At 39.3% G+C, this 24625-nt stretch overlaps 1 protein-coding gene across 1 annotated transcript; it reads right to left on the bottom strand.

The window, feature by feature from the left end:
- Nucleotides 1-1946: 1946 nt before the first annotated feature.
- On the bottom strand, nt 1947-23981 carry OPRK1 (opioid receptor kappa 1). Its single transcript, XM_009966657.3, has 4 exons — nt 23598-23981; nt 22779-23105; nt 8797-9149; nt 1947-4182 (listed from the first exon to the last, which is right to left on the bottom strand). The coding sequence occupies exons 2-4, from the start codon at nt 23036-23038 to the stop codon at nt 3650-3652; spliced, it is 1146 nt and encodes a 381-aa protein (XP_009964959.2). The 5' UTR covers nt 23039-23105; nt 23598-23981; the 3' UTR covers nt 1947-3649.
- Nucleotides 23982-24625: the final 644 nt, after the last annotated feature.

The raw sequence follows: 24625 nt of genomic DNA, 5'->3' as shown, positions 1-24625 counted from the left end.
TTACCCCACACTCCCAGCCACTCATAACTCTCCAACCCTGGGGTAGACCTCTGGATAGTATTCAGAAACAGCTGCTTAACCCGAAACAGAACCTGAACCACATTCAGGAACACTACAGCTTCCAGAAGCAAGACAACAACGTTAAAATGAGCATTCCATGGATATTCAGAGTTCTCAGCATTCTCAAGTATACTTGCAAGTAGTCTGGAGACAGGCAAGATGGAAGAAGGTATCTCCCCTTGGGTGGGCTTTCCGAGGAGAAAAGGTGGAGGGTGTAGTTACTAACCCATTCCACTAGGTGCCCCCCAGTGTACACAGACGATGACCACGCTGAATACAAATGCCCCACTACTCCCAGGACCGACGATTTTATCATGCCATAGATTAGTGTTACATAATACAACAAGGCAAAAATCTTAATCCAATTCCCATGGGTAATAAGCAGCAGCATGGGGACTACATATGGTAAGTAATGTGATGTATAACACAACTGCAGCCACAAAACCCACAATTCTAGCAGCCAAGTGAATGACATTATAACAGGACGGACATTTGACATTATAACAAATTTGATAGCACACACAGATCACGACTGCTGTTATCTCAACCCTTCGTGTCCCATGTTGGGCGCCAAAAAGGACTGTTGTGGTTTGAGCCTGGTCAGCAGCTAAACACCATGCAGCCGCTCACCCACCCTCCCCCCACTTGGGAATGGGGAGGGAATCGGAGGGGCAAAGGGAGACTCGTGGGTTGAGATAAAAACAGTTTAATAACAGTAACAGAATAATACGACGACAGCAGTATCAATGGGTAATGTACCATACAGCTGCTCACTCCCTGCTGACCGACACCCGCCTGCTCCCAGCCAGCAATCCCAAACACAAAGGCACCGCGGCAACGCTCCCGGAAGTGAGAGCCCTTCCCTGCTCACTCCTGCCTTTATATAGTGAGCATAATGTCACGTGACATGGACTATCAGCCAATCTGGGACCAGCACTCCAGCTGTGCTCCCCCCGCCCCCACACACAGGCAAGGGCACGAGGAGCTGGAGAGCCCCTGGAATCACAGTGTGCCATCAGCACTCCTCCAGCTACCAAAAATGAACACGAACTCTATTCCAGCCCTAGCCAGGACAGCGAGCTTTCCTTTGTTGTTCAATGAAGTGTGGCAAGCTGCCTAATTTGACAAGAAAACCTCCAAGACTTCTTTCTGCTGCATCCAGACTAATTTGGCTGTTAATGTTCCATGAAAGAAATAAATCTTTAAACCACATTCTTATACCACTTTTCAAGCCTAATATTTCCGTACCACAGAGAAATTGCTAGGATCTCATTTTTCTCCCACAACAATAGGGAAGATGGTCTCCTTACCAAAAACATGATCATCCAAAAAAAAAATATATATATATAATTTATGATTATAAATCTCCTTTTCACAAACTAAGAGCACTGATTTTTCATTACAATGTAGAGTACTGCAGATAATGTATAGAGTAATAGCTCTATTGAAACACAGATATACATACACAAATGTTAAATTATGAACAAGAACACAGGTTTAATTAAAAATAATTAAATAATTAAATATTAAATTAAAATAATTCATTAGAGTCTAGTTCTTTCACACTTCATTTGCTCCTAACTTGATCAATACCTTGGATTGTCAATTTTTACCATAAACATTCTCCTTCTGTGACAGTTTAAAGGTCAGTACTTTATTTAGAAATGTGTATGCATGTAAAAAAAAAGAAAAAGGGACAGAGTAGGAAGTTAAACTCACTCAATCGGTTGCATAAGCATCATCCATTTCCCCAGGTAAATCAAGTATCCTGAGGTCAGATATTCACTCATCACCTAGAAACAATCAGAGAGTGCTAGTCTCTTCCGGAAAGTATTACGTTGAATATTTTCATTAACAAAGATAATTGCATTAGAGCATCTAATTCCTAAGTACCAAACTCCATGGCCAGAATCTCACAGCTGTGCTCCACACTGCAGCACCACTGAAAGGCTGTGAGCACCTCCGGCTCATTGGGATTGGTTTGATACTGTAAGATGAATGTAGGAGCACTGAATTTATCAACCTTTTATCAAAAAATACCTGACGTGATATCTCTACAGCATTTCCACAGGAACTGTACTGACAGCTGAAAGAGCAAATTTCATGATTTATACTGGCGTGAACAAAGGATTTTTGGTCCACTAGGACCAAATCAGACTATGTTTCTGAGCAAATTTGCCATGAAATGAAGGCACCCACATTATCTGGATTTTGTATAAAGAACAAAGTTACCAGGATGACATCTGGTGACCAGATCTGTTCCCAGTGAAGATAATGAGAGCATTCCTCCAAACTTCAGCACTAGCAGAAATGAGGGTAGCAATATAAGACAATTATGAAGATAGAAGACTACAGACTGAAAGTTAGGCTCAGTTTTACCATAAACTTACTTCCAGCAAGCCTGTAACTTGTGTAGCTGTGCCTTGGCACCTCCACCTTTACAGGAAAACAGATAAATTTACTGAATTCATAGGACTGTATCAAAGAAAATGTATTATTATCAATAAAATGGGAACTTTCCGAATCAAGTGCCATCCAGTATATTTCATCTTCATTTTCTTTGTATCAATCCAGTTCATCCATGTGATAGTTCACTAGTTTCTAATTAATCAAAAATTTATTTTACTCTGCTTACAGATTGTTCAGGAAAACAAACACAGCATTATTTTTAAGTATGTTTGTTTGTGCCCTTTACTGAAAATGGAATGTAATTATGTAATTATGTAATGAATGTGGCGCAGTTTTCCATCATTTTGTAACAAGTGAAGTATTTGAAGTTTTCTAGTGAAGTATTTGAAGTCCTCTTGTTCAAAATAAAATCTGAAAATGCCTATTATTCACAATCAATAAAATATACAATCATCTTGGGAAATCACATAGAGAAAACATTACACACAGATGATTAAACACATTCTAAAAATATACGAACAATTCTCCTTAAATCCCAATATTTTTAAATGCCAAAATGCTTTACCATACACAGACACAATAAAATCACTTTGGTGTGTAGACAGATCATGATTAAATTGGATTTCCACAGCACAGACAAATGTTACAGATATATTAGTTGAGGACAGTATTGATTATAGCTCTGACATTGTTCTGCAGAAACCTAAACAACACTCTTCACTGTAAGAGTATGATAAATCAAGTTGTCAAACTACATAGTTCAGAAGCAATCACTGTTGGGGCAAAAGCTTCTGGCATAACTCAGTGTTATGACAAAACATTTCTTAGTATAACCTTACGTACTTTAAAAAGTCAGAACTTTCCTTATCCAGATTCAGCTGGTACAACACTATCTCCTGTCTCCTCAAAAGGGTGTATTAGTACCTGCTCAAGTACAGCAAACATGGTGCCAAAAGCTGACCATCAGCCAGGTCCTTTCAGTTGAGCTTATTTATTTTCAGGAGGTTCTTGTTTGTCAATAATAAACTTGTTTTAGTTCAAACTACTAGGATTTCTGAAATATTCCAGGACCGACTGTCTGGGTGAGTCTAGTTCAGACTGAAGTGGTAATCTGCGTCAGTCCAAGGTCGTTGGACACTTCTCTCTCTTGAGGACAGTAAGATGACATTTCCACGACTAGTCATACAGGTTTGTTTGTCCCACCTGCTTCCCTCATATAAACTGGATCTTGCACAGTGTTTCTGACTCTGTTGGTGCTCTGCCTGTCCATCCTCATCTTAAAGGGGAAGCAGAAGTCCTTGAAATATCTCTTGAAGTTTTCATCCAAAAAAGCATAAAGGACTGGATTGAGGCTGCTGTTGGTGTAACCCAAAGCAATACAGAAGTAATAGCTGGATATAGCAGCAGTACTGTGGGACACATCCCCTAATGCTTCAACCAGAACAAAAATGTGAATAGGAGTCCAACAAATAATAAAAACTGCCACAACCACAAGAACCAACCTGGTGATGCGGCGCAGGTTTCGATCTTTTTCTCGAGACCCTGAGAGAAGCCGTACGCTTTTAAGGCGCAGGATCATCAGAGTATAGCAAACAATTATAATGAGAACTGGAATAACAAATGCAAAGACAAAGACACAGATTTTCATGAAGATGTCCCACCACACATAATCTCTGTCTGGAAATTGCAAGGAGCATTCAGTGCTTGCAGTATCTAGGAATGAAAGAAGCAAGAAGAAAATTCTTTATTATTAGATATACTAAACAATGTAATTATCATAGCATGAGCTAGGAAAAGTTATTATAATGTAATGTGATACTAATAAATGAAGTTGTCATTAAATCACTCCAAGTACAGCTTTCAGATACCACTGAAACTAGTTTTATGCAGCTGTCTCTAGAAATTACTTAGAGAGATAGGGGCTTTTTAAAATGCGTAACATTGTATAAAATTTGTTTCCCATGGGAGGATCTAAAAATGCAGAGCAGAAAAATAAAAATTTGTAAAGATGTTTCCATTTGCATCTCACTAGTCAGAATAAATACCATGTTCAATGGAGTAGAAATCTCATAATTATTACCAAACTACATATGTTTTTGTCTGTGGGTGAAGACAGATATTTTTTTAGTGTCATGAATGGTGGGAGCCAAATGATGTTTTGATTGTAGGAAGATTTTGCAAATATATGATAATTGTGTAATAATCTTTTCCCACATGCCTTCTTAAGTGCAAATGGAATATATGTAAGTGCTTGCATTGAGAAAAACTTATTTCATGGCAACAGCTTCTTTTCAGTTAAAATAGAAGCAAGTAAAATATGTGTGTGCACAGAGTCAAATGGAAGCTGCTCTTTTTGCAGATCATGTAATTGAAAATTCATGACAGAGACTGCAGGATCTGGGACACTGACACCAAGCTTTCTGATTGCCCACACCAAGACTCAAAGTCACAGGTTGTCTCTTGATTTTATGTTCTAGAAATCTTCCATCCGACAGGAGACTGCTAAGGAATTAAATATATGAGATTTCATTTGCTGAACTCATTGGAGTCTTCCAGCATATAAACCATGTAGAAACCCAAGAAACAAGATAAATGGCAAGGCAAGAGAAAGGGTAAATTTACAACTACTATCACCAGTTAAACTCTATGGAAGACAAGTCAAGGTAGACAGGGATTTTTCACTCTGAATCATAGCTTAGATTTTATCCTCTTAAGCACTGCATTATTCTTTGATTATTTTTTTTTTCATTCTCTCTACTGAAATTGTAACTCCTCTACAAATTATTATGAATTGGCTTTTATTGAATCAGATCTAAGGGTGGAATGATTCAGTAGAGTCTTGCACATCACTTTTTCATATCTGTCTCCAGCATGACTAGTCAGAAAAAATCCATCAAGCCATATTTCCCTACTATCAAAATGCTTCACAAATCAAAATGATATTGTAGAGAATTTGTTTTGAAAAACAACTATGGGGGGAAGTTAACATTATGGTATCATACATGCATTTCTGTGTTTAGATATCAGAAAGATGTTACTGAGTGACACTGAATACTAAAACATTAAAAAAAAAAATCTAAATATTTTGAGGTTTTCATTTAAATGATATAACAACTAATGGATGATTCCAAAAGCTGAAAAGTGAAAAGACATATCTTTTGTGCCTGAGGGAGGATGCTAATCTGACAGTCCAAGTATGACTTCACAAGGTCTTGACGCTCAATTTTTCTAAATAACTTGTGACCTAGGTTTTCATAAGGGTAGTTGCTTTTACTTAATTTTATTCTAGAAATGTCAACAATTATTTTCAAATAAGTTTTCACATTGATTATTGCTGTTATTTGTAGTAGATCATGGCCTAGCAGCAGCCATAAAATCAGGATGCATCTATAATATCTAGACTAGTAAAGCTGCATCCAGATGTACAGTTCAAGGTAAAAGTGAGGTGTGATCAGGGTGGCTTCTCTGGACCACATTCAGCAACTCACTGAAACCCCTTCTCAGAGGAAACTGCCTCTCTAGATCTACTGATAAAATTTCATATATTTATCAAAATAATTATGTCATGTTTGCTACACTTTAATACAATTTGCAGTTGGCAATGGTATTTTAGAATTTCAAAATACCAAATACAAATGTAATGATTGTCTTGCATCTCATTCAAATTAATGAATTTAGAATAAGATTTTCCATAATCATGTGTTTCACTTGATGTATATAACACTATGAATTGTATGGAACCCATTTACATTTTCCCAGATTACAACTGACAAAGATCCTTCTCATAATGCATAATATCATAATAATTTTCAGGAACTTTGGAAGAGAATAACATCTAATTTATATTTTATTGTTGTTGCCTGAAAAGATGCAGAATTAAGTACAGTGTCACAAACTGAGTACTTAAGATTTCATACTGACTTTTTCCAATCCAAAAGCCAAATATTCCAAATACATTAGTATATTTAAGGAAAAATACTGCATTCTAGATGGCATTTCAGTGTAAATATATTTTTAAATGTGTTTGACAAACTACCATTTAAGATTAATCTTAATCTTGATTTAGGAAATATATTTCTGTTAGATACATTATTAATCATGTCACCTTCAAGCATCTATACTCTTCTGTACTCAGATGGAGCCTTCACACCATTATTGGGAATACTAATAGTACCTCTAATTTTTTTTTTTTTTTTTTTTTTTTTTAAGTGAACAATTCTTCATCAAGAAAGGTTCCATTAAGGCCAGAGAGGGAATATTTACACAGATGTAAAATTTATTCTGTAGGAAAATGTACCCGGGAGGACACCACTGAGAGCAACCCTGTATTGTGAGAACAAAAGGGACTAACTGAGCATGGGGTGGGAATTTTAAATATGATCACTTTCTACTTGATGTTCAACTGTTGTTTTATATCTGAATCCAACAGAGGCCCTGTAGCATATAAACAACAACTATTTTGACCAACATAACGAAAGTTTCAGTCCAGAACTCCAGCTGTCAGGCAAAGGGAGGATTCTTGCTTTTCCCCTTCAGCATTTATCAGCAAAATTCATAAACATACCAGACAAGATAAGGCTGTAAGTGCTCAAGAGACACCTTAGATCAGACAAGCAGGGCTGAACAGTAGGGGCTGACAAGCATTTACCAACCTTGCTTGGTCCAGCTGGGCTGTATATTACTAGTCTCTGTTTCAGAAGGAAAAAAAAGGCTGCCTGCAACATGGCATGGAAAAAGCATTTAATCATTGCTAGTCTCAGAGCAGTTCCTTGATCTAAATGTGATGCTTACAGTGAACGACAGGAATATTCTGCTAGTTAAGCATGCTCGAACAAAGCACCTGTCTGAGCCAATGTTCCATGCATGGCCTTCAAGATCTCGTACATAGCAAGGCAATCGTCTTCCCAAATGAAGGTGCCTGGAAGTTAGTTTCCTGAGCTAGACAATGTTTTATAGAGCCTGTCAAAACTCTACTGGGGAGAAGTTACAGCACTGCAGACCAGGACACTTGATTCCCCAAAGGGCTGAAAGAAGAGTTCCCAGAGGACTCTGCTGTCACCTACGCACCAGAAGACCGACAGCAAGAACAAAATCTATACATCTTCAGCCAAATCAATCAGCCCTTGAGCAGCTGTTACTGAAATATTTTCCTTGCACTGATCTATGCCAAACAGTTTAACACACAACATTTATTATCTCTGCCAGATAAAACAGTGTCCTTATGTAAAGTTCACCATTTTTCTTGGGAGAAGTAAAACCTTTTTAATAGAAAAGGTTGTTAATTCAGGAAATTATTAATCGTTTTTCAAGATTATTTGTATCTCAAATGAGACTACCACCAAACACATATGCATGTGTTGTATTTTATCAAGCCATCCATTAACAGGATCGCTCCAATGCCAGGACATCATTAGAGGCCTCAAGCCTTTTGAAGACACTGAGGTGCTCCTGCACTGCAGTCACGCCTGTCAATATGAAGTATGTGTGTGTGAGAATGCTTCTCCCCTTTCCTTCTCAAGGAGGATTGCAAAGTAAGATTAACCCCATAGCAGTAATGGGGTAATGAGTCACCAGTTATAGAGGCTAAACCCATATATGGATTATAATTTCAAGCGGAGCCCACAGATCTCACTGACTTCATGTTCTTGTACTTGCTTCCTTGACATGGACTGTATTCCCAGTTCCTCTGCCGATCCTTATTATCAGCTTTTCCACATCTCCATATACATCCCCATCCCTTTTTAAACAAGAATCTGACATACTCTCATATCTTCACATACTGTCATGTCTTGTTTATCTTGATTTTCTCTCTCCAGATGCTGACTTTTCCTTTCTTCACCATGCCTTCAAGTTCTGTAAAATGGCTGTTGACAACAAGCTCCCAAGTCTTAATAATAGTTTTAATACTAATACTACTCAGAAGCTATCTAGTTTCTGCTCTTGCGACTTCATCAGAACTACTCTCAAAACACCTGAAAAAAAGCACCTTAGGACCACATTTCAAGTTTCATCCTAAACTGATCTTTGATGTGTCCACTGTGATCAAATTCCTGATTATTTTCCCCTGCTGTCTGCTAGTAGTTTTTGACGCTCTCATTCTAGCACAGACAATGCTTCAAAGTGCATTTTGTTCTTTTAGTCAGCAAGGGCATCTGAGCTTAAATGATTTACGTGTCATACTGCAATGTTATCACAATATATTTCAAAATGTCAGAAATTTAGGCATACCTTTTGAAGAAGGAATAAATCAGGTTTAATCAATATTCAAAGCTACATTTTATGGCATTTGAGAAACAAAAAGACTGAGTTTTGAATGCTCACACTCACCTTCCCTGACTTTGGTACCTCCAAGAACTATCGCAGATATACCAACAGATGAGGACAATAGCCAGATACAGATGTTGATTATCTTTGCATTGAGAGGTGTACGGAAGTCCAGAGCCTTCACAGGGTGACACACAGCAATGTATCGATCAACACTCATCATGGTCAGTGTGAATATGCTGGTAAACATGTTATAATAGTCAATCGAAATAACTATTTTACACAGCACATCACCAAAGGGCCAAGAGTTCATCAGGTACTCAGTGCTTTGGAAAGGCATAGTTGTGGTAACTAGCGCATCTGCCATAGCCAGATTGAAAATGTAGATGTTGGTTGCTGTCTTCATCTTTGTGTACCTGAAGAACAAAAAAGTAAGGCTTTGTTATTTCAAAATACGTTTATGCATATTCAGATATGCAACAGTTTATTAGTCAGCATCTGTTACAGTTGGGATTTTTCTGTCATTTTTAATTTATGTCAGAAGTGCAAACAAATGCAAGGTCATTGGGATAAAAGTAAACACGTTTGACTCAGTCTCTCAGCACCTGAAGGAGAACTAAGAACTATTCACCACAGACAAAACCAAGTATATGAATACATTTAATTTAATTTGACAAATACTGGTTTCAATTCTATCTTCTCAAATCCTTCTACAATAAAATATCATTGTTACATTTGCAAATGATCAAAGTGGTTTGTTTCCTTTTCTTATAGCTAACCGTTATAAACTGCGAGCAATATTTTTCCTACATCCTTTAATTTCATCAAAATTAAGCACTTTTTTTTTCCAGCTGGTAAGAACCTCAGCCTACACAGAAAAATGGGATCTGGGTTTTTTGAGATGGCACCCTGCTTTGTTCTGCCCAATGACAGTTTTGGGGGACAGCCTGGGGTGTGAAGAACTACTTCCAGTTCTGCTACAGACAGAAAGGATAAAGGAGATTCTGTTAACATAGACAGGGATATACTTAACTCTTCTTTCTGAAATGCTTCCCCCAACTATTTACTTTTGCTCATAGCTGTTAATTTATTGTCATATTCAATAACACATTTTCTTTCTCAGAGCTGTTTCAGCCCCATATTTTGATTGTGTGCCCAAACTAAAATGTCCACATGCAACACACAGAGAAACACATCTAGCAAGATTTTGCTATACGTCATTAATAATTTACAGTGGAAATAGAAGATTTGACCAGTTCAGCTAATGAACATGTAGGGCAACATGACTATTTGCCTTTAAAATTTTGATGTGTAAAATAAAAATAATTTTAAAAAAAAATCATTGAGCAGTGTTAACAAAATGTACCCAATATGGAAATTAGCTATTCATTAAAATATGGGCAGAAATGTAATTTTATGGCCAACACAAAATGTTAAAAATAGCATCAGTTTTTCTAAAACACTTAAATTACAATTTATTCAGAAAATTAAACCAAATGCTGGTTCAAAGCATAGAAAACAAAACTGCAAGGGGAAAACAAAGTAAACCCTCCTCACACAGTTACCATACCCAGGCTCATGTCTTGAACAAAGCCATAGCCAGTGAATCATTAGAAATCACTGAGCAAAGACAGCCAAAGGGAAACAGCAACAAAAGCATGGTCCAGACTGCCTCTTGCCCCAGTTTGAGTTTCTCCAAGATCAAAGGCAGAGCAAGGAGGCACCCGCCAGTTAGAGCTGGGCTTCTTCCCCCTCCCAGATCAATCTCTTCAACAGGTCCTCCAGCAGAAAAAGGAGTCTCTCTTACAGGCCACATTATAGCCTAAAAAGCACTGATCAAACACAAATATGAGAGCATACAGCTAGCAGAAACAAATATAAGACAGACTAGGATAAAAACAACAACCAAAAAAAGCAGCTCTGAGTGCATCTCAGCTGTAAGACTGAACAAAACCTCACTAAATACTCATTGTAAATGTGTGCTAGAATGGACTAATTGCCATTTAATATCTGTAAAGTAGTAGAAAGGTGATTTTATTTCCACAGACATCGCTGATGATATTTAGAATTGTTGTCTTTTTCATATAGAAAAAAAAAAAAAGACTACGAAAAGTTGGAAAAGATGCATTAAAAGCACGAAAATAAGCAAAAGGACTGGAGAAAATTCTTACATTTAGTTTAGCAAAAAGAACACAGAGAGATGGCTTGATTACAGTGTCTGAAGATCTCCACAGGGAGAAAATAGCAGGTACGAAGAGCTCTTTCAGACTACAAAGAAAAGCATAACAAGGACAAATACGTAAAAGTAAAAGCCAGACAAACTCAGTTTAAAAACAATGATGGCTTCTCCCTAACAGCTGAGGAGATTATCACTGGGAACAAATTACACGAGAAAAGAGTAGTTTTTCCATCTTTTGATGTCTTCAAATCAATGTCTGCTGCTATGCAAAGAGTGTACTTCAGTCAAATACAAATTACTAGACTCAATACAGGAATGTTTAAATAAAATGCAATTGCCCATGATAAGCAGAGGTGAAGTAACTAATAGTTTTTCTGAATCATTACTTCTGTATATCTTTAAAAGCTTCCCCAAGGGTTTGGATAGGGAAGATTTGCTTTCACATATAGAAAAACTAGTTTGTCCTTTTTTCCTTAAATAAAATCAGAAAAGTAATAAAAAGTAACTAAGAGGTTTTTTATTAGCCTTGAAAAATGAAATAGCCTTGCATTTCTTGTTCCTTGCAACCTTAATTCAATTCTTTTTGGTGCGTGACACTGTGACCATATATACACCATATTTTCTCAGTACCCCTTTCCCTTCTCCCCACAGCCTTCCAATGGCAGAATATGAAAGACTCTCTGTAAAACAGAACTAATTTTTAAAGTAACCTCAAAATTCAGTCTTTTGAAGCTGTAGCATAAAGTATGTTCTCTGTATACAGACTGCTTATATTATACATGTAAAGTAAGCAATTTTCATTTTTTAGACTACGCAACACATGCACATACAAGAAAGTTAATTTTCCTCACTACTGTTGATCCAACAGGAAGTCTGTCTTATCATTCACATTTAGTAAGAAATAGAGAGTCATCCCAGCATCAGCATTCCAATGTAACCAAATCAAAGCTGTATACAGGAGTGAAAATATAATGGGTAAAATAAAGCCCATACTGTTCCATTCTGCCCACAAAGCTCTGTGAAAGATTTGGCTCATTTCAGGAGCACATACACACTTAAGAGTCCCAGCTTTGATTACCGTACCTGGTGGGCATCTAGTGCCTCCCCACAGCTCACCAGCCCGACCTTGCCCAAACCCACCCCAGTTGGCTCCTTGCACCACCCACTCTGAGCCAGAATAGACACCTAACCCCTTCTCTGCCAGACTTTGAACAAGAGGACAGAACACCAATAAATACTGCTCCAATAAACACTATATTACATTTAGGCAATCAGTTCTCCCAGGCACTGCAGAGGAATCACATGTGCCTAACTCTGGGATGAAGGGTGCACCAGTTAACCTCAGCAATGCTAAATCCATGCATGTTCTTCTAATACAACCTTAACTCATTGATCTCACACTCATAATCTAAAGAGCTTGATTACTTTCACCTGAAAGCATTTGTCTCCATGTAAATAAGATGCTGGCCTTTAAAGTTGTTAGGTAATACATTAAATCATGCATTCATTTAAAAGCTCATAAAATTCAGAAATGCCTTTGAGAATCTTGACTCATCCAAACTCCTTTAAAAGTTTTTAATTAAGCACCAAAAAATTATTAAATGCCTACATGTTTCTAAAGATATGTTCTTGCAGGCTTAATCAAAAGTCCAGTTAAAGTAATGGAGTGACCATTGTTGCTGTCAGACACTTTGAAGAGAACCCTGAGAGAGTCTTGACTCAAACACAAGATGAGGGATGTAACTGCTTTTCTACAACTCGTTCTATTGCACCAAAATACAGGAGGCAATATTTTATATGGTTTGGGGTTTTCCTGCCATACCCTCTCGTAGGCCAGGGTTTGGCTGGTCTCAGCAAAACCCCCAGCACTGCACAATTGATAGAAGGAGACGTGCTGGAACTTGTTGGCCCCAGGCCTTGGAAAGAATAAGGTAAGAATCTCGTGTAGGAGGAACAGGGGGTGCTGACTTGGTGTTTGTGTTAAGATTAGGCGCTGTGGAACAGATTCCTGTAACTGGGAGTTATTGTTTTTGTAGGTAGGACTGTTGCAATTAGAAAGTAAAAGTTTAGAAAAAAGCCTTCAGCATTAGCTAATCTCTGAATGCCTAATGTAGAATGTAAGCCAATAAATCTTTGCCATGCTTTAAAGAAACCAATTAGTGTGTAACACGCTATCTAGGAACTAGTATAAAAGTATGTGAAGAATCATAATAAAACGGACACTCTGCTTGCATCAGGCTGCATCCCATCTCTCAGTCGCGGCACCCTCTATTCACCCAAATCTACACTTGAACAAGGTCAAAACAGTGGACAAGTAAGGGAATCTTATCTTCCTTTGAAAAACTAAAATTATTGATTAAATACCTGAATTTCATTTAAGGAAAAAATAATGCGCTCTGCTTTAATTAGTGTAACAGAACAGATAGGGGACACCTGGACATAATTACAGCATAAATGGCACAGTGGTAATTAATGACCAACATTTTCTTAGTGTCTTTGAGGTATAACGTTCAAAGACCATTAAGATATCTATAAACCATTGTTGTATAAAATGCTCATGGGAAATCCTGTGTCTAGAAAATGGTTTGTTAAACACTGGGATTTCATTAAAAGGTGACAGCTTTTCTAATACTACATCGGAATGGAAAGTCCCTCTCTTAAATCAGGTGCTAGAATCTAATTTCAAGAGGAAGAAAAACCTCTGATGACTTAATCTTAATGACTTAATTAATGACTTAATTTGGTGCATCTTGAGACTGTTTGTCAACCTATAAACAGGCCTCAAGCCTCTGTAGACTTTAAGAAACTGGAAGATATATGGAAATTTTGTATAAAAATAGTCAGATGAAAAATAAAACTTTGGCTTGAATGTATTTTTTTGATGGGTGTACGATGAGAGTTTCAAGGAGCAAGTTTTAAATGATGTCTACTTACGTGTCAAAAGTAAAATTCTCAAAACTATCACTATTTAGGCTAAATCCACTTTCCAAAAGTAGAAAGTTCTTTGAGGCCGACCCTTAGAAAAATTTGCCTATTTCTCAGTTGACTTATCATTACCGAACTTTTCCTTCTGGAGAGGAATTTAATTTGCACATTTTTTTAAGACAGTAAATAGGAAGAAATCACACCTCCAGCCTAAGCTTATCAATGAAATGTGGTAACAGAAGAAGGAAGCATGCTATTAAGGAGTTGGAATGCTTTCAGAAAAAAAGTCAAAATACATTACTAAATCTGCTAGTAGAGCCCCTTAAGGTTATTATCTCAGGCAGAGGAAAGGACTGTGAAAAAAAAAAAGTACCCTGTAATATTAGTAAAGCTAATATAAGCTGAGAAGGAGGCTCTGGTCAAATTTTTTTATGTAACTGTAACAGGCTGAAATGTTCGCTGCAGTATGAAATGAGGCATGGGGAGGGGATCAAGAATAGCAAATATACAACAACACTCTCTGGTAGCAGAGTGAAAGTACAAAAGCATGAAATACAATGAGGTATAACAAACACATATTTTTGGCAGAGACCTGAGTCAGTGAATGAAAATGAAAGCTAAAGCGCATCTAAAAGCAAATTGCAAAAACACCTATCAGCAGGATGCAGGCTCTGTTCCACTGCTTTCTTCTGAATGAAGTATATGGAGATCAAGCAGCTGAAAAGCTTAGACAGAAAAGCTCTAAACCTCAAGGCTATATTCAGGGCATACTCAATATCATACTGCACCAGAACTGGAGGAAGGAATAGAAATAAAAATAAATTAAAATACAAATAAAAATAAAAACCAAACCAGGATTATCTATTCCAAACACATACCATGTCAAAAGGGTAGCTCAGTGATGTGAGCTTAAGAGCCTACTTTTGAAGAAATATGCTTAATGTTAGGAACACCATTACGGCGAAATTTTTGCTTCCATGGTTTTGGTGGGAGAGCTCAGAGAAATGTCAAGGTGTTGTGAATTATTGTGGCTTAAAATTAAATTGTGAGAATGCAGAATTTTACAAAATCAGTACTTTATCCAAAACCAGTATGTCTAATGTTTAGAGACTAGACAATTAGGTTAGACTATGTACCTGATTTTTTTTCCTCTATTGATAAGATGACTCTAGCTAGACCTTGTCAAGCAGCTGACTGTCTCTTGAGAAAATTTATGCTGCTGCAGATGTTTTCCAGTAAGCAGTAATGCTACGGGGAGTTCCCAGGGTGTTACGCAGCCCATCCTAATCCTTCTTACTTGCCACAGCTACATTACCCTGGTGAGTGCTGAGTCTCTGCCTCAGGTAACATCCACACTTCCCATTGTTCTTACCTCTTGGAAGGATTTTTTTTTCATGAAGGACAGGAGCTTCCTTAGAAGAGCAAAGTGCTTCCTATGTGTCTGTGGAGAGTGAAGTAAGACAGAAATTGCCTGACAAAGAGAATAAATCTCATTGCTTAGGAGGACAGTGATAGCAGCTCCAGCAGAAGATCTTTCAGAGTCTTACTTTCCTTCTTATTCTTTGGAGAGGCTCTGATCTCCACAGGTAGCTATGTATGCAGAAATTGGTTGGAAGCAGTCAAATGTTATTGAACATTTGCTTCCCATGGATGTTTCAGTAGGAGAGAAATAAGGAAAAAATTCATAAATCTCTTATCTCACGCAGAGGTGTTTGGGGTGTGGGCATCACTCTTGTTCACAAAACAAGGCATCTGGTCTTCATTTTGCCACAGGGATGAATAATAACTGCCACTGCTGGGAGTGATTTATAAGATAACTATGAACTTGGATGTGTGGAGACCTGAATCTCTGGCCAGCACTGTAGTAATAAAGTTGAATGGGAGACAAGGGACCTCACTCTGTAACAAGTATGTGGTAAGACAACAAATGCACGTATCAGTAGTGAGCCAGCTCAGGAAAAAGTCACCAGTCCCTCTTAGAGGAAAGATGTGAGGTTTTCTCTGGACTCTACCCAATGATCCATTTTCCTCACCTGCCTCAGCAGGAGCTCACAGCACAGACCAACTGAACACACATTCCCAAAGGAAATGATTCAAGTGAAAGAGCAGGAAACTTTAAGACACAGTCAACTGAACAACAGGGCTGGTAGCTTCCATGGTGAAAATATTATTCTTCCCCTCCACAGCGCACTTTAACAAACCAGTCATTCTGAAAGGCATGTCTAACAGTAAATCCTGATGCTGTCCATCAGCCAGCAGCATGGTAAAAAACTTTTCTGAGTGTGAATGCTAAATGAACATTGAATAGCTTGTCTGAACTAATCCTACCATGCAGGTTCCTATCTGTCACTACTTAAGGAGGCCTTTCCCAGTTGCCCTACAGTAGCCACAGTGGCTAAGCTACCTACAATGCAGTGGGAGTGGATTTAGCTATGTAGTCAGTCAGCAAATATAAAATCCTCTGCCTTTCAGGTGCAGTGTAGCTAAGTTGGGGAACTCTAGTTATTCACTCATAATGTACTGCTGAATGGCACTGACTTTTGGAGCAGGGATGAGCAGCCAGGCAAAACACCGTGTGTTGCATAGGTGCATTGGTATGAGGAATGGAGAAAACAGAAAGTTTCTGCACACTTTTTTGCCATATATTAATGGAAACTTGTGCACTGAAGAAAATCGTGTTAAGCTCTCATATTCATGCAGAAGAGACAGAGGTTATATTGTAAATAATGTCTCAAAACTGAAAACAGCAAACCAGAATTAATTTTAATTTCCCTAGGGATTAGAAGGTGAATCTAATGAGAGCTGAATGCTCTGGCTTCAGGAGAAATAAATATTTCAAAGATGATACACAGGCTAGCATGCAAACTTCCCAAAAGGACGATGGAAACACTGTGCACCTTTACATATTTTTTATTTATATACTTTTTACATTTTGCAGGATGTGAGAATGGTCAGAGACTCTTCTTCCCATGTCCTTGTTCCATCTATATGCACCCCTTCCTCACAGATAATTTGGTTTGTGCACTTATGCCTTTCTGTAGACAAAATGACATTTGTACTACCATTTCCTCATGACTCTCAAATTCCACAGAAGGGAATAACAATAAACAAAGCACAAAGTATTCCTTGAGGAGAAGAGCACAGAGTCTACACTTTGCAAGAATTATAGGATTTTTACAGATCAGAGGACCAAAACAGAGACATGAAGTAAACCTCCTAGAAGTATTGTTTATTAAAGTATTTCTGGATGCTTTTCCTTTAAAAAGTGATATGTAACTGAAATCAAAACTCTTCTTGGGAACTCATCTGTTTCAGAAAATTTAAGAGACAAACTAATCACAGTTTGAATAGACAGTGTGAGTAGGCAAACCAGGAAGATTATCCTCCTCTGCTCTTAATAACTCCTGGGCCATCCAGACCACCAAGTTAAGAATTTTCTGCCACAATACTCTTTCAGCAAATTCAAAAACCTCTCTCAGGAAAAACTAAATTAAGGGTCCCCAGTCTTTCCTCACTTTGTCCCCTTCATCAGAAGGGCTTAGCCAGCCTGCCCTCTCCAACCCCATCTCCCCGCTGTGCTCCCTCCCCATGCTTCATCCAGGAGCATGAATGAGCTTCCCCACCATTCTCATGGCTGAGAACAGGCAAGCTAACTCAAGATTTCTGCCTTGCCAGAAGCCAGACTGGAAAGTTCTTATAAGTCTTCATTTTCTGACAGTTCAAAAGGGCTCCCTGTAATTTGTCTTGCTTCCAGACACTGATTCCAGTTACGTCTTTCTCTGAAATAAATGACTACCTGGCTGCTAGCCCAGCGGAAGTGTCTGGATAGATACCAAATTACTTTTCAGAAGCCAAACAGATTACTCACTATAAATTATAGCCTCTCTCTAATACCATCTCTAGTAAATATTTCTTCCAAGCCTTTCCTCTGCTCTCTCTGCTTTTTCAGTATCCGCCTTTCTTATCACAGCATCGTATTGGGAACTCTTGTTAAGTTTCTTGTCAGCCCAGGTCTCACTTAGTCATTGTCTAGCAGGGTATTAGAAGTATTAAAAACATTCAAATTTTGTTTAAATGTGCAGTGCTATTCAAACTATCAATACTGTTTTATAAACCTGTCCTCTTCCATGTTACCTGTTACCCTGGTCTTTGTGCCATCTGTAAAAACTGTTGGTAATGATCAGTCTTCAAATTTGTGATGAAAATTATGCCAAGTATGGCCAAACCCTGCAGAACCTACCAAAATTACCGCCATTCAGTGAGGTAAGGCCAGATGCTCTTTGAGGTCGTGTGATGAATTGCTATCAGTCTATTTGATACCTCTGTACTGATAAAAGTGTGGTGTCAAATGTCTGATCAGGTAAAAAAAAAGGTAAAACCCCATAAATTGACAAAGTATAGTACAGCTCGGCCTTTACTTCCAGCAGTCAAACCCTTGATTTCATAAAACTATTAAATCATGCCAACCACAAGTAATAGGGAACAGGTAATTCAGTTAGTTTTACTCTTCTGGAGCCTCATTTTTCATTTCAGAACAATATTTTTTCCAAATATCATTTAATAAAATTATAACAATAATTTAAAGCAAATTAACAAGTAATCTTTTGATGTTATCAAAATCTGTTATTGATTTAAGCCAATATATCGAATCAATTTCATTTTTGTATATATTTTTTTTTAGTTTTGTATTCTTGTTTGAAATGAATGATGGAGAAGATTTAAAAACAATCTGGAAAGGAGTCAATTTTATATGACATTTCTTAATAGACTCCTGTTATATAAGATGCCACTTGGCTCGATGAATATATGAGAAAAATGTATTACTAGTTATATTTTTTCTTCAACATTAGACTAAGCAGATGAATCCAAGCTTTCTCTTTTCTCTTAGGAATCAATCTACATATTTGTGACACAGCCTTGTTAAAACTGTTTTTCAATGTAGAATATTATTCAGTTCACGAGAAGCTTGAAAGATTTTAAAAGAAATACAGGGTTGGCTATTTAGGATCCTGATGACAGCAGCTGTTCTCAGTAAATGACTTCAGGAACAATGTGGGTAAGGCACATATATAGGAAAAGTGAATCTGGAGTGGGTAAGAGATAGTACCTCTGAGAGTTTTTATCAGAGTATGTTTATGGCTTTGATAAGGGCAAATTCATAGTTAAAGTTATAACATTAATCAGGAGACTTTACTTCCCCTCCAGCTGTCACAAGAAACCACCATTTCCTTTACAGCCAACACTAAATTTTAGAGAAATAAATTCAGGAGGAATGAGGAGGAGAGGAAAAATACTTTTTGCTTCCAAGGACAAGTAATTTTATCTATCAACTTCAGCCAACTCTTTCACCTCCAGAAATATCTTCTAAGACCTCCAAGGTAAAGCTAATCTCAAAAGAACAGTTTTAGGGTTGAGATAGATTCTGATCACGACAAGACACACATAGTTGTATCACTTTACTCAGGTGAGGCCAGATAACTTCACCTGGTTTCTACATACCCATTTCACGTCTCCTCTTCCTCCTCCACAGGTGGAGGAGTGTGGTCCCCACACAGTATCTGCATTTCTCACCAGTGCAAGAGGCAACGTGATGCCCTCTTTTTCTCTTACTCCCTCCCCAGGAAAAGGAGCAGACACGGGAGAGCATTACATCCCGTGTACCACAGCTCAGCGTGAACGAGGCACTGTCAGCCCACCCGGCCAGACCCCCCAGGGCTGGCACATGTGCCTCACAGCTGAGCCGGACATGAGGAGAGCTCCTGCAAACCACCCACGCCGTGAAAGCCAACTGCAACGGGTGTGCAAAGAGTGCAGGTTGCACTGCGTACTCAACACACAGTGCTTCCTGCATATTAAAAATAAACACTCTCAGTGTGCCTGAGAAGTCTGGGGTGATAACAATAGCCTTGGTCTCGCTCTGTTAGGTTTTTTAGTTACTGGGCTTCAGCTTTTAAATCTAACAGTTTCTATGTGTTTAAAGATAATGAATACCAGTATCTCCATTTTATATGGGAAGAAACGAAGTCACAGGGCCATGAAGTGACCTTGTCAGGACAGGACAAACTGATGAATCCCAGTAGTAAAACCAGAAGAAGAATCCAGGTCTTCTGAGTCATGGTTTAACAGGCCATGCTGCCAACACCGTCCTAAAGTACCATTCTCACTCAGTCTTCAACACAAATCTCTATTTACAGGAGCCATATCAAACTCAGCTACTTTTCTCTCAGGAGCTTGTACATGTGATCAAAGTGCCATCCTCCTGTTATTTTTCCCTATTAGGGAATTCTGAGAGGGTTTTCCCTCTCATCAGAAACAAACCCCACCACAGCTGGAGGAGATTTTAGACACCCAGCATTCTATCCACAGGCTTCTGAGATGTTGACTTGCTGGTCTCCACAAACTTCTTTAGCAGCCCTCGTGCAGAAGTAGCACAACCACTCCTGTGGGGGTATTAAAGCACAGAATTGCCCAAGGCTTGCCTACACCACATCTTAAGGCTGAATTTGAGACTGTTTCTGAGGCATCTCAAGACTATATGGAGTCACCTGAATCTACCACAGCATTGACACTTCCAGCAGTTTCACTGAAAGTCTCAGAACATAAGGGATCTTCTTCGTGTCACTCGAAAAGTGACAGTGTCAGCCCTGAAGTGGTCAGGCAGTTGGGCTCAGTGATCATTGAAGGTCCCTTTCAACTATTCTATCAATATTAGATGTTGTATAAAAGAGCAAAGGGAGTAGGAGCTGTGCCTGCCTTGCCTGCCAGTCCACGGGGGTTAGGAGGAGAACAGATATAGAATTGAGAAAGATGAGAAACACCAACAGGGGGGCTCACACAAACCCAGTGCTCAGCTGGAGGGTAAAGAGCTGCCACAGTCTGTCCCCATCCTCCTTCAGAGTTGTGGCAGCTGGAGGAGAGACAATGTGGGATGCCTGGGGACATGATCCGCCTCTCCCTTGCCACCTGCTCTCACAAACTTCCCACAGACCTTGGCTTTCCACAAAAAATGACATCACTGCAGGCTACATTTTTCAACAGGTCATGAAAACCCACATGAGATGCAATCATGCAGAGTGAGGATGTGGGGGAAAGAGAGAGGGAGATGAAAGGTTAAGACAAAAATGAAGAAAATACACTACTTGCACAAACATTTGGAATATTTCAGAATCATAAGAAATGATTGAAACTGTAGGTTTGTGTATGCATGCACTTTGGCTAGTGATTCTAGCCATGGTTAAAGCATTTGCCACAGAGGAAACTTAAGGGAGGGGAATACTGAGAAGAAAAAAAAAAAAAAAAAAGAAACAAAAAATCCAGCAGGTGTTTTGTCACACATTTATTTTTTTTGATCATGTAATCAAGAGATGGAGCAAGAGGAAACTGAACCAAAAGGCTAATGTAGGAACTAGTAGGAGAATGAGACATAGCTACTTAGACCCTTGCAAAAATAATCTCAGGAGAGTAATGGAAGGAGAGAAAAAAGGAAATACATATGCACCAATATAATCCATACATGCTAACTTTTAGGGCTCTGGCTAAGTTTGAATTTATTTCCACTGCCCAGGTCAGTTAATTAACTATCATTGATAGTGACTGATGGCTTAGAAAATCTCTGCCTTTGCATCTGTGTGTGTGTGTGTCAAGTATGCAGTCTGTCTTCTTGCAAGAAAAGTACAAAAAGAAAAGAAATCTCTACTCTAAATGAAGAGTAAAAGGGCATGTAGGGTATAAAAATTAGAGCATCACAAAACTGGAGCAAACCAGTTTCTCCAAATTGACCGCAGGCACCTTTATTTATTGCACTGACTATTAAAGGGGATTTTATTTTTATTTTGCAAGAGTATTCACCTGGTCATAACTCATCCTTCATAAAGTACCCCATCAACAACTTCACTGCTTCTAGTTAACTTCCCCCTATATCAAGTCTGACAGTTATTTCACCATCCTGCAATTGCTTGACCTTTACCATGCATGCTTTACTAACAAGATCATTTCAAACACCTCCATTTTTCTTTCTGTGTATAAGCTGATTTCACATAACCAATCAATACTCCACAATTTCATTATTTTTTTTCTGAATTTTTTGCAGGATTCAAATGGATTGTGGAGCAAGAGTCCAAAAAATTGCATGATTTCAGTCCCCTTCATTGCTCATTATCACCCTGTTGATCTGCACTGTCCAAACATTTTTATGAATTGCAAATGCAAAGGACAAAATCAGAGAGAATTCATAGTGCAAGCTAAAATATACAACAATACACAAGTGTAAGTACAAGTGTAAGTATTGGTGCATCTCACTAAGTGATTTAATATGAAAGACTAACATAGATACACAGCTTTCTCCCATTTTCTGAAAAATATCAAAGGTATTTCAGCATTTGCTTTGCTTTCTTCAATCCAGCACCAACAACTGATTTAAACAACACTAGACAGGGAAAAAAACACCATCCCTTGCTTTACAGTAAGCATTTCCACCTATTTTTATAATTTCCTCTTTTTTCCCACCTTGTTAAACAAGCAACTAGGTGACAAGGCAGCAACGTATCAGTGTCCACATGCCTGGGCACATAAGCTGTCCGTCGGGGTCTCCTCACCAGGACAAAAAGCTGCCCTGCATAAGTTTGTTTCTTCGACCTGAGCTTTCCCTGGGATGTGAGCAGCCTCTCATCCCTAGAGGGCACCCAACAACCGCAGCTCCGGGGCACAAAGCGCCTCTCCCGCAGCCTGCAGGATTTATCACTTTTAACCAGCTTCTCCCTTCTGTCTGTAACTGCAAATCGAGGCAAGCCACTGGGACTGTGAAAAGGCTTGGGTCATTCCAGCTGCCTTCTTTCAGCTCCTCATGTATGCACACCCAGAGAGCTTCCATAAACTCCCCCCTCACTCCCTGCCAAATTTAGGGATGGCCATTTGTGCCAGCAGGTACTCCAAAGCCCCTTACCTTATGATGACAAACATGACCAGAGAGTTTCCCACCAAGCCGACAACAAAGACCACCGAGTAGACAGCAGTGATGATGATGGGGATGGCGGGGGAGATGCTGGTGTGGTTGCGCTGGGTGTCCCCAAAGGCCCCGGTGGTGTTGCTTTCGTAGTCCCCCCAGCCCAGGAGCCAGCTGCTGCTGGTGCTGCGAGGACGACAGGGCCCTGGAGAGCAAGTGGAGTCTGGTTCCTCCCGGAAAATCTGTACAGGGGCATCCATAGGGTCACAGCCCCTACGGGCAGGAGGGAGACGGGGAGGAGAGTGCAGGCAGGAGGAGGCGAGTACACTGGAAAGAGGGAAAAGAGGGAAAGAAATAGAAGTGCTGTCACAGCCTCCAGATGTTAAGACCTCTGAAATTTGTATGTTAAGGGGAGCTCTGCTGTGATGGGAACTGTAATTTTCCAAGCAGAGATTTAAGCAAACCACATTCATATTAAACAAGTTTTACATCTCGCTGTGTAATGGGTAAGTGCTACTCCTCCAGGTGCACAAGGAAAGTTTTCCTCCACTTTCAGAGATTGCACAGAGAAACAAATCAGATGTGAAACAGCTCAGATCCACCCCCACACTTTAACCCTCTCCCTCCCATCTTCCATATTTTAAGTCAAACTGTATCCTGCTGACAGGGGCCCCTTACTGCCTAAGCTCTGCTATAAAAGGGCGGAGAGAAAAACCCACCACCTCTCTGCACACCTGCTTTGATATCTTGCCCTGAGTTATTTTTTTCCCAATCCCATACCTGCTTTCAAAGAAGAGACACGTTATTGTCACAAAATACCTCTTTTAGTCCAGGAAAAAGAGCAGAGTCCTCAAACAGATGTTCTTCGCAGGAAAAGACAAAAAAATAAAGCAGCTCCGCTTGGCTCCAGGCAGTACCACTGACCTTCTAGGGCTTTTGAACCTGGGGCACCTGCACCTTTGGAGAGGTGTGCTGGCAGCGTAGCCGATTCCCAGGCATGAGCTGCAACGTGGTAGCAGCAGTTGCTGCTGTTCCAGCTCCCACCACTTCTCCTTTTCCCTCTCAGACTCTCTCTGCCTCCCTCTCGCTCTGCCAGGGCTCCAGCAGCACTCTGCACTGATGCACACGTTCTCCTCTGTCTCTGTCCCTGCAGCTCAGAAGCTCACATGACTTCTGTCTAAACACCGAGAGGCAGATAAATTAAAAGAAAAGCAAGAAATAAGTTCTGCGATGAATGAATGCTTATTTTTAATACACTCTTCCAAGTGCTCTTTCCTCATTCCTTCTGCACTCTTAGGCCTCAAGCAATGATCCTCTCTGACTTGTTGAATCCCACACACCTTTACAGACTAGTAGATGATGAATAAAACAGGAATTTTCAGTTTAGATCTCTTGCCCGGTCCATTCATTCTTTCATTCCTCAGCTCCACAACTATGCATCCAAAATGCTTCTTGCTGACTGTCTGTGCCCCTGTTCCTTTATCCCTGCAACTTGGAAGAAAGTCAGAAGCTGACTACCAAAGCAGAGGGAGGCACTCCAATTACTGTCTTTAGTTTATTTAAGCTGTCCCACACCATGTGAGAAACCAAGAACTCCCTGTAGTACTGCCAGAGCTCTGCTCTCCCTAGGCTTCAGCTGCAGCCAGGGATGGAGAGATGGTGTGTATAGAAATCACATCCCTCAGAGCTTATCCCTAATATACTCCATCAAGCAGGGGCTGGGAACACACCAGTCTGTGTTCATGATATCCCTTAATTTGCACACAGACCTTGAAATCCCCACCAGGACTCCCTGTAAGTGTCAAATTGGGAGAGATAAGGCAAGATCCTGAGTTGTTCCCACTCCC

This window comes from Tyto alba, unplaced genomic scaffold, assembly GCF_018691265.1.
Source record: "Tyto alba isolate M040663 unplaced genomic scaffold, T.alba_DEE_v4.0 Super-Scaffold_9, whole genome shotgun sequence".
NCBI lineage: Eukaryota > Metazoa > Chordata > Aves > Strigiformes > Tytonidae > Tyto > Tyto alba.
The sequence above is the reverse complement of the archived record's forward strand: the minus strand, read 5'-3'. Positions and strand labels throughout refer to the sequence as shown.

Bases quoted from the DNA above. Each gene is read 5' to 3' on its own strand.
- OPRK1 (XM_009966657.3), bottom strand. From the start codon at position 23,038: ATGGATGCCCCTGTACAGATTTTCCGGGAGGAACCAGACTCCACTTGC. The intron at 9,150-22,778 runs GTAAGGGGCTTT...TTTGTTCTTCAG, and splicing joins GTCATGTTTGTCATCATAAG to GTACACAAAGATGAAGACAG. The intron at 4,183-8,796 runs GTGAGTGTGAGC...TTTCATTCCTAG, and splicing joins AGGTACCAAAGTCAGGGAAG to ATACTGCAAGCACTGAATGC.